Here is a 16,514-nt window from a genome sequence, read left to right as displayed (position 1 = left end):
CCTCATAACTCAAAAGACGTCGTAAATAACACAACCCTCTAAATCAGGCTATGAGGTAAACAAAAGAGCTACAAAACACAATAAAAATGAGCACAAGCAGATACAATTTAAGACACTAATATATGATGACTTTGGGGCCATAAAAAATAGAGGTAACCATATTACTCTAATTCTCCTAGAGTCAAGCAAACTAAAAATTATTTAAACTGCTAATCAACCTCACCTCTTTTACAGATTAGTGGGGCTCATAAAAAACACAGCACACAAAATATTTCTGGGATTCATAAATCACAGTGCTGTTAAAAAAAAATCAAACTTAGCCATCAAACTCTTAGTTAGTCTTTTACTTGTTACTACTCATTTTATTCTATTATTTATTTTATACTGTAGCTGCAGCTGGACGAAGTCCAAAAAAGTTCCTCACGGGGAAAATAAAAGTATATCGTATCATATCATATTAATAAAATTCCCATTGTACCAATTCAGCAACTGATTCTCCCAAAAATATAGGCAAAAATTTAGTAGGCTATAGATTGAAATAAATTTTCTCAATCCCTCATTTCAAATTTACATATGTCGTTTTCAATTTCCTGAAATATCTTGCTATAGATCACAGCTCCCCACCCAACACATTAAAAATGCCCTGCATACTCCGTGCAGCATTTTACTGATCAAAGGGTCGCATCCCAGTCAGACCACCAGCTTTCAAAAGTCAATGTTCAGGGCGGGGCTGTGTCAGACAAAGTTCGATGAGAGGAGACATCTCTGTAATGAGGCTTGTACACAGTCACTGGGCATTGTGGAAGGTGAACATCATGTTTTTTTAGGCACAGGAGGAGAAGACTGTTGCTCTGGGCTTTTGACCTTTGATCTCTGCCACATCCATTCAGACGCTGTCTGCAATGTGGATCCGATGACACATTTTCTTTCTGAGAGCTCACCTGACCAAAAAATGCACACTCGTTGATACAATGCATTAAAAATGCCAGACTGAGGATATGGGATCATAGCAAGACAGTTCACTTCCTGCTTTCTCAAAAATGTTTCGTAAAAAAACAGCCTCTTTTTTTTTTTTTTAATACCCCTTCCAAATAGCTACTAGCAATACTTGCAAATACAACGTATCAGCAGCTGGGGCGCATCCCGTTCGCAGTTTGTAATCAGTGAAGGCCATCAAACCCTCATCTGCCTTGGAACTCAAACATCAGTTTCTGAAATGACACACTCAGAGAAAAAACAAATATTAAAAATCATTATCATTATGTCAATTTCAAAAACATGTATAACTTCTTATTCAACTATCTTACTTCTAGCCACAGCTGTACAGATGTAGGCATAATTATATCAACTCAACATAGCTCAAACAAAATACCATTATTTTATCATTATTCTTTATACATTTGTCCCGAAAAGGGAAAGTTAACAAATTAACCGTCTTCATCAATCATTAAAGTGTAAAGACTATTGGCTCAGTCACTAAAAAAAAATAAAAAATTTAAAAATAAAACACTAATTTAATATTCTTCTACAAAAACTCAACAATATCTTTCAAATACTATTACTTATTTTATATTGTTTATCATTCCTCTCTTACCATTTTGACAAAGAAAAAGTCCCATTACGAGGACACATTATGCTCTAACGCACAGCCCCCTCCTTTTCTTCTAACCTAGAAACGGGGGGGGGGGGGGATGGGGGGGGGGAGGAATGTTAACATTATACATCGCAAAACCTATTTTATCACATTCCCATTAATAAAACAAACGCCACTATCACAACAGTCTCATCTCACACAAAAACAACACCAAACTTAGTTAAAGATATTGAAGAAAAACAAACAAAATCACATTTCTCACTCACAATCAAACAATAATAGCCCCCACCTTTTAGAAGCTAGGTCACACACTCAAATGCATACGCACACACTCTTTAGTCATTATGAAATAATAAACGGTTTCTATCAATTCGTTGTCTACAAATCTTATGGCATTTAAACCGCAGTTTTGTACGGTGATTTCAATAAACGGGTTAACTCCGAACAAACCACCCGTAAACTGCTCCAGAAATGCTGGAGTCATTTTAGCATCAAATTCAGCCACTACATCATTACCAACAAAGAAAATACAAAAGTCTAACGTACCATTTTGTCCAGCGAAAGCTTTTCATACAATCGATCCATAGTTTGTTTGTTCATTTTATATCGACGTTTTTATTTTTCCGCTGAACCGGAAGCGCATTCAGGACAAACCATTCTGTATCCGGGTCGAAATCGCCTCCATTTTATTTATAGGCTATTTTTACTTTCGGTTTCTATTCTACGCAAGTAGTATTAATATTTATCAATACAGTGACGTCTCACTTTTAATATAATAGTTCAATAGGTTAACACATATGGCCACACAACAGACACACATAAGAATCACGTGACCTCTCGTTTATACACAGCGGTTACCCAATCCCGCTGAGCTAAACTGTTCTCCATATATAGCAAAATTTTTGCAAGGCGCTCATTTTTAATAAAATTGTCACGTGCTATCGAATTCAACCGTGGAACAAAAGGAATTCAAACGGGAATCCTGACCTCAAAACTACAATCGTAGGAGCGCCAAAAAAATAAAAGTCACGTAATCTCTCGATTGCAAATACAGTAATACAAATCCAATTATTACTGTAATCAACCTGGACCCCTCAATACTGTTCAATTTCAAACAGGCGCTTTTTCAACAAAAAAATGTATTACGTGTACGAGGACGTTTTCACCAAGAGCCATAAACAATTATGATAGTAGTCCTCAAATCGGCCAAAACTGCCAAAAAAGACAGAAGCGCAATACTATAATCTACAGGCTGCATTTACGTCACTTCTAAATGCACCACCCCACGACGTGTTTAGTTCAATATCGTCGGAATTATCCCAACTCTCTAACGACATCAAACTATAACTTGTTCACACAGATCTCATTTAAAATTTAGACAATTTGGAAGACGAAAAACCAGTTGCAGCGGACCCAAACAGACAGAACCTCCCTACGTGGATAAAAGTCTCCACTTACCGTACTTTATTTATTTAGGCCTAGAAGTTCCGCCCGTCCGTGAACGCCGCATCTAGCTCCACCATTCGTTATAATTCAGCGTCGGGGACACCATTTGTTAGAGTAGGCAATATTAAGTATTGTACTCTTTGCGTGTTCAATTAACTGAATTGTGAGATCCTGGTGAAGAAGTCCCTTTGCAAAGGTAAATAATTATCAGAAGCTTCTGATGACAAAAGGCTGACGACACTGAAGCCGTGTTCTATCAGGTTCTGTCACCGGCTCTCCGTCACATCCTTATTTATTAAAAAGTGGGCGAATACGAAATGTCTCCACCCATCAGCCCACAGTACATTTGGTTACAACTCAGTGAATACAAGAGAATCTGTTCCCATGGGTATAAATCAGATTAGAGAAAAACAATAATAATAAGCCTGTGACTCCCTTCTTCCGACCGGCAGAGACCGGCCCTCCCATTAAAGATAGCAAATGTACAAACCCGTTGCCCTTTCTCTCATGAAAGTAACACAGATAAGAATACAATTCTATTCATTGAGCCATACTGCTATAACTAAATCCAAAACGGCTAAAATATAAATTGAAACTAAAAAAACAATGTTAATAACTCATCAGTAGCAATTTAGCAGCTGCTAATTAGGCCAGTAAGGACTAGCGTTTATCTCTCAGCTTTCTTCTCAAGAGCATTGATGAAAAGGACATGATATACACGTGCGAAATAGACATGTTGGATTGCCGATGAAGTGTCAGGCGGATTTTTTTCTCCCAATTCAGCGACGCTGCTATGTAGAAATACCTCCTCTCTTGCCGGTGAGTGCTTTCAAATCTGATCATACAAAGGCTTTACAAGTTTGTACAATCAGGATTTATTTCCCCTTTATGTGTGGACAAAACGCCATCGAAGTTGGCAGGTTGACGCAAGTGTTGCAGTGTTAGGCACGTTAGCAACTTAGCAGCTGCTAAAACGGCCGTGCCTACCGTCATTTATACCGTAAAAAGTCTTCTTTAACAGATTATTTCTCCCACATTTTGCGTGTGGTAACAGTTAGCATCTGCTGATTTAGCCACCATGTTCAAAGTACAACATTGACTACGCATTGGTTCATCTTTTGGTAGCCTGGAGCATGCTCGAGCCTTTTTTTTGCCTCTTCTCGTTGTGGCAGCTGGTCCACAAAAGCTGTCAATCATATTTAAAGTGTGCCGTTTGCCGTTTACTCAAAGTGGCTGACGCGTTTCCTATGCTGCCAAAATGGTTGCGCTAACTGCCATTTTGGGACACGTGACGTCAACGTCCGGATCTCTATGCTCCACCACCATGACTCCTCCCCTGACTGTGTCTCACCAGAAGACACACCAAGTACTCTCCTGTCTGTCTCTGTGGTAGCCTTGGCTGTCGTGGTCCAGTCCACTGAAAGCTCTTCTTACCCACTCTCACATCTTCTAAAAAAACACACAAGAATTATTTTTTCAGTTTCCACCAGATGGTTGCCTGACCTGCTTTTGTCTTCTTAGTCTTCTTCACTTCAACGAGACTCATCTAACATACCACGGTCTGACACTGTAACGCTCTAGTCTCCCCTATTACTACCTTACAGACAGTAATCTCCTTCAGATAACATTGTCTACACAATATGTAATCTACTTGTGCGCGTCTACTTGATCCCTTGGATAACACCAGTGGCGTGCACAGACATTTTGGGGGGCAAGTGCTCCAGGGGAAAAAGGGCACTTTTGCGCATATGGAATACCTTATTGACAATTCCGAGATGACGTCATGAGTCAAGATGGCGGTCAATTTGGTCTTTTGGTGAATGAAATCTATCCGCTCATTGAAAAGCATTGTACTTTGGATCGTTGTAATTTGATTTGTGAGGATTATTTTTATTTCAAAATGTGATGAGATGTTGTTTGACTACTATAACAATCGGTGTGGCTTGTATGATAGTCACAGGCAAAAACATTCCAATCCACTGTTTGCTTTCACCTTAATAAAGGAAGCATTTGCATTGCGTTGCATTAGGGAAGTGTCAGAAATGCCCGGATGTTCGGAACAAGTTAAAACATAAAATAAAAAAATTACACACACAAATAATAATAATAATAATAATTACCCACAGCTAGTTTTAAAGGGACTACACCATGATATTTTAAGCTCTTCCACAGTTAACTATGTGCATATAATGATGAAATCTTACATTTGACACAATCGCGATGTAATTTCTTATGAAATATGAGTTATTTCGGTGGCTATTTTTCTTACCCGGACGCCCACAAAACATACAAATAGGTTTTAAATTAAGTCGATTTTTTAAAATGGACTCTAAATTTCACGGGCTGATAGATCTCTGCGTTTGGTCACGCAAGCTATCAATTCTTGAATAAACATTTGAAACAAATTGGGTCTTTGCCGCAAGAAATCGTGGAAGAGGAGGGGAACAGAGAGGTTACAGGAAAAAAAGAGGAGAAAAAAAAAGCACCACAGCAGGTTGTGAACCCGCACCCTGTTGCTTATGGGGCAAACACACTATCCAATTCACCATCCATTCAATTAAATTCATAAGTGCAAATGTTTTACTTGTAGTTTACACCATCGTCAGCCAATGGATTTTAAGACAGCCAATTGTCATTTCTGCATTTAGTCCGCAGAGACGGTGCAGGGGTGGGGCTGCACGCAATGACGTCAAACCGTGCCAACAGCTCGTTTTCTCAGGTTGGGAGAGGCTGGTGCCTGGAGAGCAGAATAACCTCGAATTACTCATACAGGGGTGAATAGAGGAAAACACAACTTTGGTCATGTTTTTGGTGAGGAATTAGCATTTTAACATGGCTAAAAGCTCCAAAAAATAGATTTTTCATGTTGCAGTCCCTTTAATAACGGCCTATTAGGGCAACATGACTGCAAGGCTTGTAGCATAGAAATAACTTACAGTTATGGTTTGTACAAAATAATAGCTAATAATTTAGCTAATAATAGTATCATGCCAGCTGATTTAGTACAAACCATTTAAAAATAAAATGTGAACAACTTTTAAGATTTTTCAATAAAATTAACCTTAAGGAGCAAATACAATTTAAAATGGAAGCTTTAAAAGGTGCTACTTGTTAACATGACTCTCTCTGGCCTTGACCTTGAGCAGAGAGATGCTTCCCTTGGCTGCTTGCTGTATAGCTGCTTTTCTTTATCTCTTTTTAGCTTCTCCTTTCTTCGCATTATGCTACAATTAGTAAATAAATAGACCAATTGTAACCAAACAGACCAAGGGCATAAGAATGAATAAGACTGACTGTTGTCATTACCAGAAGGCAAAATGGTATTTTTCACAAGCAATTAACAATTCCAAACATCCAGACATTTCAGATATTTCCACAATGCAACTCAAAGCAAATGCTTCGACCACCAACAACGTATTGGATTGATTTTGCCTGTGACTACTGGCATAATACAAACCAAACACAAATGACAGTTCATCACGTTTTGAAGTCAAAATAATCGATGATCCAAAGTCCAAAGCTTTTCGAAGTATGGACCAGAAAGTTTCCTTTCATCGTCATATAGTTGTACCCTGTGGTGGTCATCACATTATCTATTATTGATTAGTGTATTGCGTTAAACTAGCTAATTAGGTGGCCATTCAGCAAATTTATGCTCAGCTGTTTGTGCTATTTCACAACAAAACGAGTGTAGGTAAGGAATAGAGGGCAAACAAACAATACAATTTCACTGGATTTATAACACAGTTACTTGGCTGGGGTGGAGCAGCAGTAGGGGAAGAGATGCGTGTGTGTGCGACCGAGACTGTGTGGCTTATTACAGTCTGCGTTCACGTGACAAAGAGAGAGACAGCTCGGTCGGGTGTGTGCGTGCCCTTGGCGCATATCAGGGCTTTTTTTTCACCCACGCGTTTAATTGTGCAGCTTTTCTAAAAGATTGGGTCAATATTGACCTGTCCTCAGTAAACTGTTTATTTAAAAAAATAAAAATAAAAATAAACAAACTTTCCAAAGGGTATTTTTTTTGAGAGAGGGCAGAGGGGCAAGGGTGTCAGCACCACTGGGGGTCTACCTTTGCACGCCAGTAGATAACACACCTACGAAGGAAAATCAGCATGTGTTCTGTTGGTCTCATAGAGTGGAGATGGGCAACACAGTCTCCTTCCTCAAAACAGTTGTCTCTAAAAGAGTCTTGTTCTTAATTAACATACATCTTTTAGAGGCATTTGAGATAAATAATTTCTTCATTTTGATTGGAATGGAGGGGCTTGGGAGCGGGGGTGCTCATATTCGGACCGATTATTGGACAGTATGTCCATTAACTGTCAGGGTTGGGGGGTTGTGGACCCAAGTGTAGGGAAGCAACGCAAGACAGGGATGAAGTCCAAAAAAAGGGATTTAATTCAAGCAAAAGGCAAAACGTTGGTGTTGAGAAACAAAATAAAAAATGTCCCAAAACATAGGTCAACTACAATTAAATCAGGAACATGACAAAACAACTAACAATAGGATGACGAGACAACGTGAGAGACAAGGAACACATAAAACACTGATCACAGACAAAAGACAACAAGAACTCCAAAAAACAAACAAAAAACCCATAGAACCGAATCATGACAATAACCCGTTACCTCGTTTCAGATGCCATGTACAGGAACGATGTAAGCCATTGTGGCACATACAAATCAACATCAACATGGCAACAATAAAATGTAACGTCTTTTTATTGAGACAGCAATGATACAAATCAGTAAATTTATGTAATATATGTACAAGGGGCCGTACAGAATGGCTTGAAACTCAGGCTTTGGCCATCTGCTTTATCTTGTTATGCAATCAGTGGGTTGACAAACTCCTATTTCTGTTCCACTTAATCCCAAACAACTGTTTTGGCGTGTATGTTTTTAAATGCATTTTGCTCATATTCCATTGTGTTATCTTGGTGTGCACGGTGCAGTTTTGGTCTCACTATAGCTCTTGGGCACCCAACAGACACACGCACACAAATACGCAAACACGCACACGCCCCCCAGCTCAGAAATCCCACGTGACACGTAGCGAGCACAGCGTTGAAGTGAGTGATTCAATCCACACTTTTCATTCACTACTGGCATTTGGCTCTGTGCCTGTAATTTTGCTACACAAACATTCATCTATCTGCTAGCAAATTGGCTTTTTAGAGAAGAAAGTGTCCATGCGGCTCAAATATGAATCAAAGTGCAGGAGCAGCGCAGCACAGTCGGAGATACTCCAGTGATGATAAGGTAAGAACAGACTCACTTCTCCATCCGTTAATAGATTTTCTCTTGACAAAATAAGCTCCTATTGGTTGAAGGAAATGTGCAAGTGACTACAGTGCAAGTGATGCAAACATTTCATTACACTTGTCAAGGAAATTGTGTGTGTGTGAATGTGTGTTTTCCATGGGTTTGTCCACATTCGTCCATTATTCAGTTTGTTTGCAAGCATTTTTTGAGATGTCAACCAGGATCTTTTTTATGATGAGTCAGTAATATGATTCTTACAAGGATGTATATATATATATATATATATAATTTTAAAAATGTTTTTTATGCTAGAGCATTCAGAAGGCTTTGACACAGCCTCTGAACTAAAGAGAACACTTGAAGCAATGGTAGTTATTACAAAAACGGCTAGCAGGTGGCAGTAGAGTATAAGAGATGAAGCAGGGCCATTTTGCAAAAAGCTCTTTCCCCTACTGTTTTAAACACTTTTGTTAGATTTCATGTTTTTATAGCAATTGAACGCAAAATTCTGTGGGCCTCGCAAAACCAGTCAAAATCCAGTAAAACAGCCAGGAGCGAAGGGGGTTGCTTCAATGATAATAGCTGGGAGTGAATGAGTTAATATTACATTTGTGAAATATGAATTAAGATGCTAAATTTTAACCTGGCAATAGTTAGATTGATAATTGTGATTCACTCAAGGGAGTTCTCCACAATATCTGGGACTGTAACTGCTCCATGGTGATTTGAAAAGGCGGGACATTCTGTACAATACTTCGAGCTGATCTTGTACACATCTACCTAACTTTTGTTTTGACCAATCACGGCAATGGATGAGAATTCCGTCTTCATTCTCGTCATAGGAAAAAAAAAGCACAAACATATTTAACAGCGATAAATGCATGAAGCGCCTTTTGTTGTTCAACATTCAACAAAGAAACGATAAGTAGTTCTGCAAGAACAGAATTTATTGCAGAGTCCATTCATCCAAGTCCAAGTTAGGATTTTTTTGTTTCCCACAGCGTCTACGCTTCCTTGTTTTGTCACAGCTGCATATTCCATCCCCAAACACAATACCGCGTTGTGATTGGTCCATTCAAAAAGTGTACAGATCAGTGAAAATCAGCGGGCTTGGTACAACATGTTTTCTCGGGAGATTGTGAACACACAAATACCAGGATAATTCATCTTGCAGAGCAAGATTAGCAAAATTCAGCCGTTTTCATCCATCTTTGCGGGTGGCCATTCTGGTATTTGTTGTTGACTGAAAAATACATCACAGTTGCTCAGGGCTGAGGTAATGACCAATCATGGCTCACCTGTTTTCTTAGTTTGATCATGCGACATTTGCAAGCTGAGCCGTGATTGGTAGTTACCTAAACCTTAAGCAAATGTCAAGATTAACAAATTAAAATCAATGACATACAAAACAATCAACAGTATCAGTACAAAAACACAACAGGTTTAGGTATAGTGCAAAGTAACTAAAAATTTACAGTAACATTAGGTTGTGCTAACAGCCTGCAACCTCTGCCAGCTGTTACACTGTAGTTTAATTTACAAGCACATATTCTATTCTACTACAATCATTTCTTTACTCCTGGCATTTTATAGACAGTTGTTTGGATACATTTCCAAACAGGTTGGCAACTTGGCACTGCTTTACGTATTGGTGGCATGGGTAGTGTTTTGATGTTGGCCTCATGAAGATACATGCTCCACTATGTCCCACGATGATAAAGAAACAAAGAAAAAATACAATAGGGCAAATGAGAGGGTATGAGTAAGAACCAAATTTGGACAAACCAGTCCAGTTGACTGTTTGTCTCCGGTACTCATTATGTGCTGTAAAAATGCATGCGGCCCACCTATCTGACCATCATATCTGGCTGAGGCAGCTGGGTTAGGTGGTCAGATAGGTGGGCTGAAAATGCTTTGTAGATGGCATAGACAGCTTTAGAGTCAACTTCATATAATCAGGTCCAAATGGGCAAAAATACAAAAATATGGTAGTAAAACAAACCTGTGTGTGTGTGTGCGTGCGTGCGTGCATGTGTGTGTGTGTGTGTGTGTTGGGGCCCACCCGTCCATGTGGGACAATTTTGCTGGGCCCCACAAGTTTAGACCTCTTTTTGAGGGTCAAAACTTGGTTTTAGAGTTTAGGTTTGAATTGGGTTATGGTTGAGGTTAGGGTAAGGAATAAGGGTAGGCAATCATTTTTGATGGTTGGGGTTAGGGGAAGGGGCTAGGAAATGCATTATGTCAATGAGATGGCCCCACAAAGATAGTAAAACAAACTTGTGAGTGTGTGTGTGTGTGTGTGTGTTTGTACATCTCAATGTTTTTTTTTAAATGAGCTCGCCAACTTTATCTGTAGGAGGACATAAGTATCAATAAGGCTACGTTCACACGTGCACACACTGATGCCCAATTCGGATTTTTTGTTAAATTCGATCTCTTTATGTATCGTTCACATTACAAAAACAAATGCGACATCTAATGTGAACGCAACGCGTCCGTGATGCGACTCGCATGGGCAAAGAGCACACGTCAAGTGACGTACACCCAAAACGTCATGTTGCAGTGTTCACGGAAGTAACCCGACTCGCAATGTTTCACTGTCAGCCAAGCCGCCGAGGCAAGCGACTTTTATCAGTGTCATATGCAAATTTAGCTATGTCTGCACACATTATGCAAATTCAGCTGTGCAAACGCCCGCGCTCCTGGTTGGCTGCTGTCCTCGGCTTCCTCGTGCATCAGTTTTGAATGTGATGTTTACAAACAGCAACAGAAATCCGTCAGACTTATTTTTTTCATCTCATGTCGCCAGAGTAGCAAAGCTGGAAGAGGTAATAGAATTATTTGGGGGAAATTAGGGGACATTCATCGACCTCTTCATTTTATTGAGAAGTGTACCGAAGATGATGTTGCGTCATGAACCGTCTGCAGGGCTGAATTTTTACTATCGCCACACATGTCAACTTTATGCTTCATGTTTCAAGTGTGATTAAATTAAAGACAAAAAAGCATATAACACTGTTACTCAAAACAGCTTTGTATATATTCATAACACGTCAGTAGTCTCCCTTCCAAACACTCTCTCTCGCCCGCGTATAGCGCATATCAGGTTTTTGATGACGTATGAATCGGATGCGTGCGGATGAGCGTTTATATCCGATTTATATCCACATACGAAAGAGGCCCAGGTCAGGTGTTCACACTGCATGAAAATATCAGATACTTGTGAAAATATCTTGAATTGAGCTGCAGTGTGAACTCAGCCTAAGTTATGGAAGGCCATACCTTTGATTTTGTCATCCCGCACCCAACTAAAATAAACCTAAAATTCACAACTGGGGAGCATAGGTGGCACCAAAATCTTTTTGTGGCGGGTCTAATGAATTCACTAGAAACACTGTCATATTTATGTATTAACGAGCATATGTGAGGGTTTACTAATATACATTTGAACAGTACGAGCTGGCATCCGTTACATACATAATATTTAAACACACTTTATATTAGGAATGTCCCCAGGTTGAAATTTCCTGGAATTGTCCTTAAAACGCTAATTACCTCCATATTTTTCTGGCTATTTAACTGGTGAACTAGCATTTTAACTGGTTGGCAAATTAAAACAACCCACTATTTTGTTAGTGTATACATATTTTCCTTTAATTTGTGGTGCCCCTGATGCTTTGGGATCAAAATGTTTCAGAAGACATGACAAATCTTGTGTTCAGAAGACATGAATTGTTAATGAGTTGTAGCTAATTTGCACATCCCTGCAAAGTCCCTTTGTTCAATGGGGATTTTTTCTCTCTCTCCAGAGCATATAGTGCATCAACTGGAAACATTGCAACATAGGTAGGGCTTGGTGATTATATGTTTGAGAATTGTGATATCACGGTGATCAACTGTGAGCGTATTTTACGGTGGCCCTGAAGTGCAAAAAGCAAAAACAAAAAAAGTGAACACGACTGCAAACCAAAAAACACAAATCAAATAAAAAACACAAAAACAAAAGTGCCTTGGACACCTCAGCTTTGTCGGAATGCTTTTGCTTCAGATGTCTTGCTAACTTAACAAAAGGTTTCTCACAGTAAATGCAGAAATTCTTCTTGTCATAGATTCTCCGTTGTGTAGTGTTAGAGGACATCTTGACTTGGACAACATTTTTTCTGAAGATTACTGCCACGGTCACGTTGATTGATTGATTTTTCCATGAGGTCGACGAATATTGGTATCTGCCTTTTTTCAAAATTTGACAGCTGATAAAAGTTACATTTACTGTAAAACCATTTTAATCCTCAGGGAACTATTTATTTACATTTTCAGTTAACTTTATAAGAGATGCTGCTGACCCTGGGAACCTTCCAGGCCCGGAGTGAAACGCTGGGAGCGCTGGGATTTTTCCCGGTTTGCAGCTGGGGGGCAGTGTTTTTATTTCGGGCCGCAAGTTCGTTTAAAACAGCAATTAAAGTGCTTTTGGCAGAGACCTAGCCAGACCCAGAGTGACTAACTTGAAGTGGCCAGCATTTTCCCACTTGGTCGGCCTGAATTATGAACCTTTTGGTCGCTATTTTGTGCAGAATGTATCATGCGCATTTTTGAAGGAAGCGGCACGCTCTCTGTGGCGCTCTGGGTGAATGAGAGGCATTAAATGTGTGCACTTTGTATGTTGTTCCTTTATAAAGTTCAGTGAAGTTGTAATGCATTTGTTTACAGAGGCCCTGCCACATCAAATATGGCATAACCGGGAGTCTCGTAATGTACTCTGCCTCTTCACGACATTTAATTATTTATTGGTTGTTACCTGAGACCTGAGCAACATTGATGTCATTTTCAGTCGACAGCAAGTGGCAAAATGGTCACCCCCTGAGATTTTGCTGCTTAACTCAAATTCCAATCTTATATTTAGCAATATTAACCAAAATAACATATTTGGACCAGTGGGGGTGCATATAACCTATTATTGTCAAAAAATGTTTTGGTGGTTTCCTTTTTCTTTTTTACTCATTCACTCGCAGCTCTTTTTTTTACTAAAGCAATCACCTTCACTCACGGCTGTTTTACTGGATTTTGACAGATTTGGCAAGGCTCACAGAATATTGTGTTCTATTGTTATAAAAACGAACCAAAAGAAAGATTAGAGTCTCTTCTTTCATCAAGAACAAAAGTAAATTTCTATCTGTTTCCGTTTTGCAGCAATTAGCTATGAATATAAAAAAAGTTTAGAATTGTGGGTAAATGTGCAAAACTCTACCATGGAAAAATAGCGAACAGGATAATCAGTGCCTTGTTTTTTCCCAATAAATAAAACTTGTGTGCCAGAGTGGTCTCACATTACTGTCTTCGAGTGGGAACTGCCTGCACCTTGGTCAGGTGAACAAATTCAATTCAACTGCAAATTATTTTGTTGATACCCACAAAAATTTGCTGATAAAATACTGTACTTGCACTTCTGATCTAAACATTGACTTAATATTTTTAATATTTAAACTGTAACTGATTATTTAGGGTTGATGTTGTGTAGAAATCTGTAAAATTAAATGTGAATCAAAAACATTTGATCAGTTATGCAATAAAAATGTGTGTATATTTACTTTGCAAGTCATTTTACCATGAGTGCCCCTAAACTTTCCTCCATGTCCAAAATATTTTACAATCTTTTATAAAGCATTAAACCATGTAAAAAAATAAAATCCAATATCTTAATTGTAATGGCTCATTGATTAAAAATGTATCTAAGTAATGACTTATTTCTAAACCCAAGAATGATTAAAACTCATAAAACATGCCTGCTTGTTTTTTTAATTGCCATCCCTGATCAAATGAACTGAGCACTGTTTTCAGCCTTGTAGCATTCGTTCAAAGAACTGAAAAACAAGTACAAGCTAAGTGTTGACGGCTGTATTGAAAGGAAGACGAAAAGAGATCTCAACATGACATTTCAGCATTTATTTTTGGTTTGTCTCTTGAGAATGCACATTCACTGCTTTTACTGCTAAAATAGTTATTTATTTATTTATTCATTTTTTAAACTACAATTACAAACAGGATGGGTGAACTTTAAATAGTGGGATACACGTCATCTGAACAAGGTTATAAAACGTGTGTATAAGATCTGCTTTTCCATTGTCTTGCCAAGCTCATATCTATGATTATCTAGTGAATGTTGTAGTCATTACAGTTATTCCTTGCTTTGGTCCAGATCAGAGAAATGTATGAACTAGGGGGAATTTGAACAAATGGAACAAAAAAAATAAATAATGCTAACTCAAAAGCCGATGACTTGACTTGACTTACTTGTAGGTACAGTACATTGCTCCGAGCACGTGTTTTCCTGAACAATACCGATTTCATCAATCATTGGATCCACCATTTACTGTTCCCCTATGCCCTTCATTGCCCCTCCATTTAGATACACTTAATCGGTTGCAGTGTATTTGTGTTATCACTTGCCTTCATTTTGTCAGCACTAAAATAATAACCTTTTGTATATTATGATTGGTGCCATCAATGAATGTAACGGTGTGATGCCAGTAGGCATTCACGCTATATGGCAGACAGGCTCTGAGGGTGAGTTGGGGAAAAAAGGCGTCACAGAAGCAGCTGTTTAATGTGCCTCAGTGCAACCTCATTATGATAATGAGCTTAGAATGACTTTGAAGATTAAAACGTTCTTATGGAAAAATCCACTGAGGGTTGTTTTGCAATCTGTGTACATATAATGTATGCATAGCATCACTCCTTCAACAACTTAACAATTTAAACAAAATTCAGAACACTGCTAGTAATTCTGTTTCATAGCTAAACCTGTTTCACAGCAGCTCACTGTATTTTGTATTTCATTTTGATCTAAAGGACTTTTGTATGACACTTAAATCCGATAGATGCAATTTTATAGTAGCAATTCGAGAAAGAATTGGTGCGCAAGCTACATGTGTGTTCCACCAATTGCTGTGTATACAGTAATTGTAATCTTGACTACAACAGTCATAATGCAATATAGTCATATTTCTGCTCTTAATCTAATAGGCCCATACCGGGTCGGTTAGGCAGATGCACAGAGCAATGCGGAATCCACAGGGCGCCAAAATTCAGGTGAAAATTCACCTTCAATAAAGTTGTTGAAATATATGAAATTATATTGAATAATATGGGATGTTTTTGAATGGTAATGGTGAAAATGCACGCATTGAATGACGTGGAATAATACTGAATGATATTTAATTATATGGAATTAAAGTTAATGATACTGGTGAAAATGTGCAATATGTGAGTGAAAAATGTTGAATGTTTGATATGTGAGAATTGTTGGTGTGCTGAAAATTGAGTTTGAATGGGAGTGAATCTTTGAATGTCTCGTACAAAACGAATGGGGATCTTTGGGGTGAAAAATGTTGAATTGTGGGAAAATGGTGAAAGTTAGGAATTAGAAATATAGTAAATAGTGGCTGTGAAGTGTGAATTTTAGGAACATGTTGAAGTTGGAATGATTTGAGTATGTCAAGAAATATAGAAGTAGTTGAAAGACCAAATTCCGGCGTAATAAAAAACAAATAAATAAAAATAAAAATAAAAATAAAAATAAAAATAAAAATAAAAATAAAAATAAAAATAAAAATAAAAATAAAAATAAAAATAAAAATAAAAATAAAAATAAAAATAAAAATAAAAATAATAACAAAGCAAAGTGGAGCAAATTTATTTGAAATCATGCATCGCCTGGATTGTATAAACTTTTGCACTTTAAAGGTGCATTGTACCCTTTAAAAAGGTAATGTTTTCTACATCATGCATGCTCCACCAATGCCCAGATGAGTACGAAGAGCCCTGACTGTTTTACTCTGACTGCATCTATCAGTCTTTATCTTCCCTTTATAGTGTGCAGACCCTGCACACGCCACAATTTCTTTGGGGAAGGGAGGGGCGGAGTTTTTCTTAACTAATCTCAAATCATGTCTATGTTTGTTAACTGTGGCTGTTACTTTAAGATTGTGCACGTGCTCGCACGCACACCATGAATGAGCCTGACACAGATGCTGCAGTTACGCTTTAGGCCGTGGTGGCAGTCGCGAGCAAAAAGTGTCAAACTGCACAAAGATCCTTCAAAGGTGCATGTCGCAACATTGACGCAAATTGGAGTGTTAAAATAACAATATTTTTCACTCACACATGTTTTAAGAATTGTATAATGGACAGGAGGCACTACTGTGGCACAA

General features: G+C 38.3%; 1 protein-coding gene across 5 annotated transcripts in view; it reads left to right on the top strand.

Moving 5' to 3' along the window:
- Window positions 1-3,727: 3,727 nt before the first annotated feature.
- The window catches only part of LOC147164268 (inactive dipeptidyl peptidase 10-like), a 91,525-nt gene continuing 78,738 nt past the window's right edge, over window positions 3,728-16,514 (top strand). For 2 of the 5 annotated variants that reach the window (XM_086091117.1, XM_086091114.1), the window contains exon 1: window positions 3,728-3,859. In XM_086091117.1, the coding sequence (XP_085947243.1) occupies window positions 3,788-3,859 (72 nt within the window). In that variant the 5' untranslated portion in view covers window positions 3,728-3,787. Of the gene's footprint in view, window positions 3,860-8,097; window positions 8,305-16,514 lie in introns of those variants that run through there. The other 3 variants (XM_086091116.1, XM_086091115.1, XM_086091119.1) reach the window with 2 other exon arrangements.

The sequence above is a fragment of the Leptonotus elevatus genome, chromosome 12 (genome assembly GCF_054856555.1).
Source record: "Leptonotus elevatus isolate MCC_2025b chromosome 12, RoL_Lele_1.0, whole genome shotgun sequence".
In the NCBI taxonomy this organism is placed as follows: domain Eukaryota; kingdom Metazoa; phylum Chordata; class Actinopteri; order Syngnathiformes; family Syngnathidae; genus Leptonotus; species Leptonotus elevatus.
This window is presented reverse-complemented; position numbering and strand designations above follow the sequence as displayed.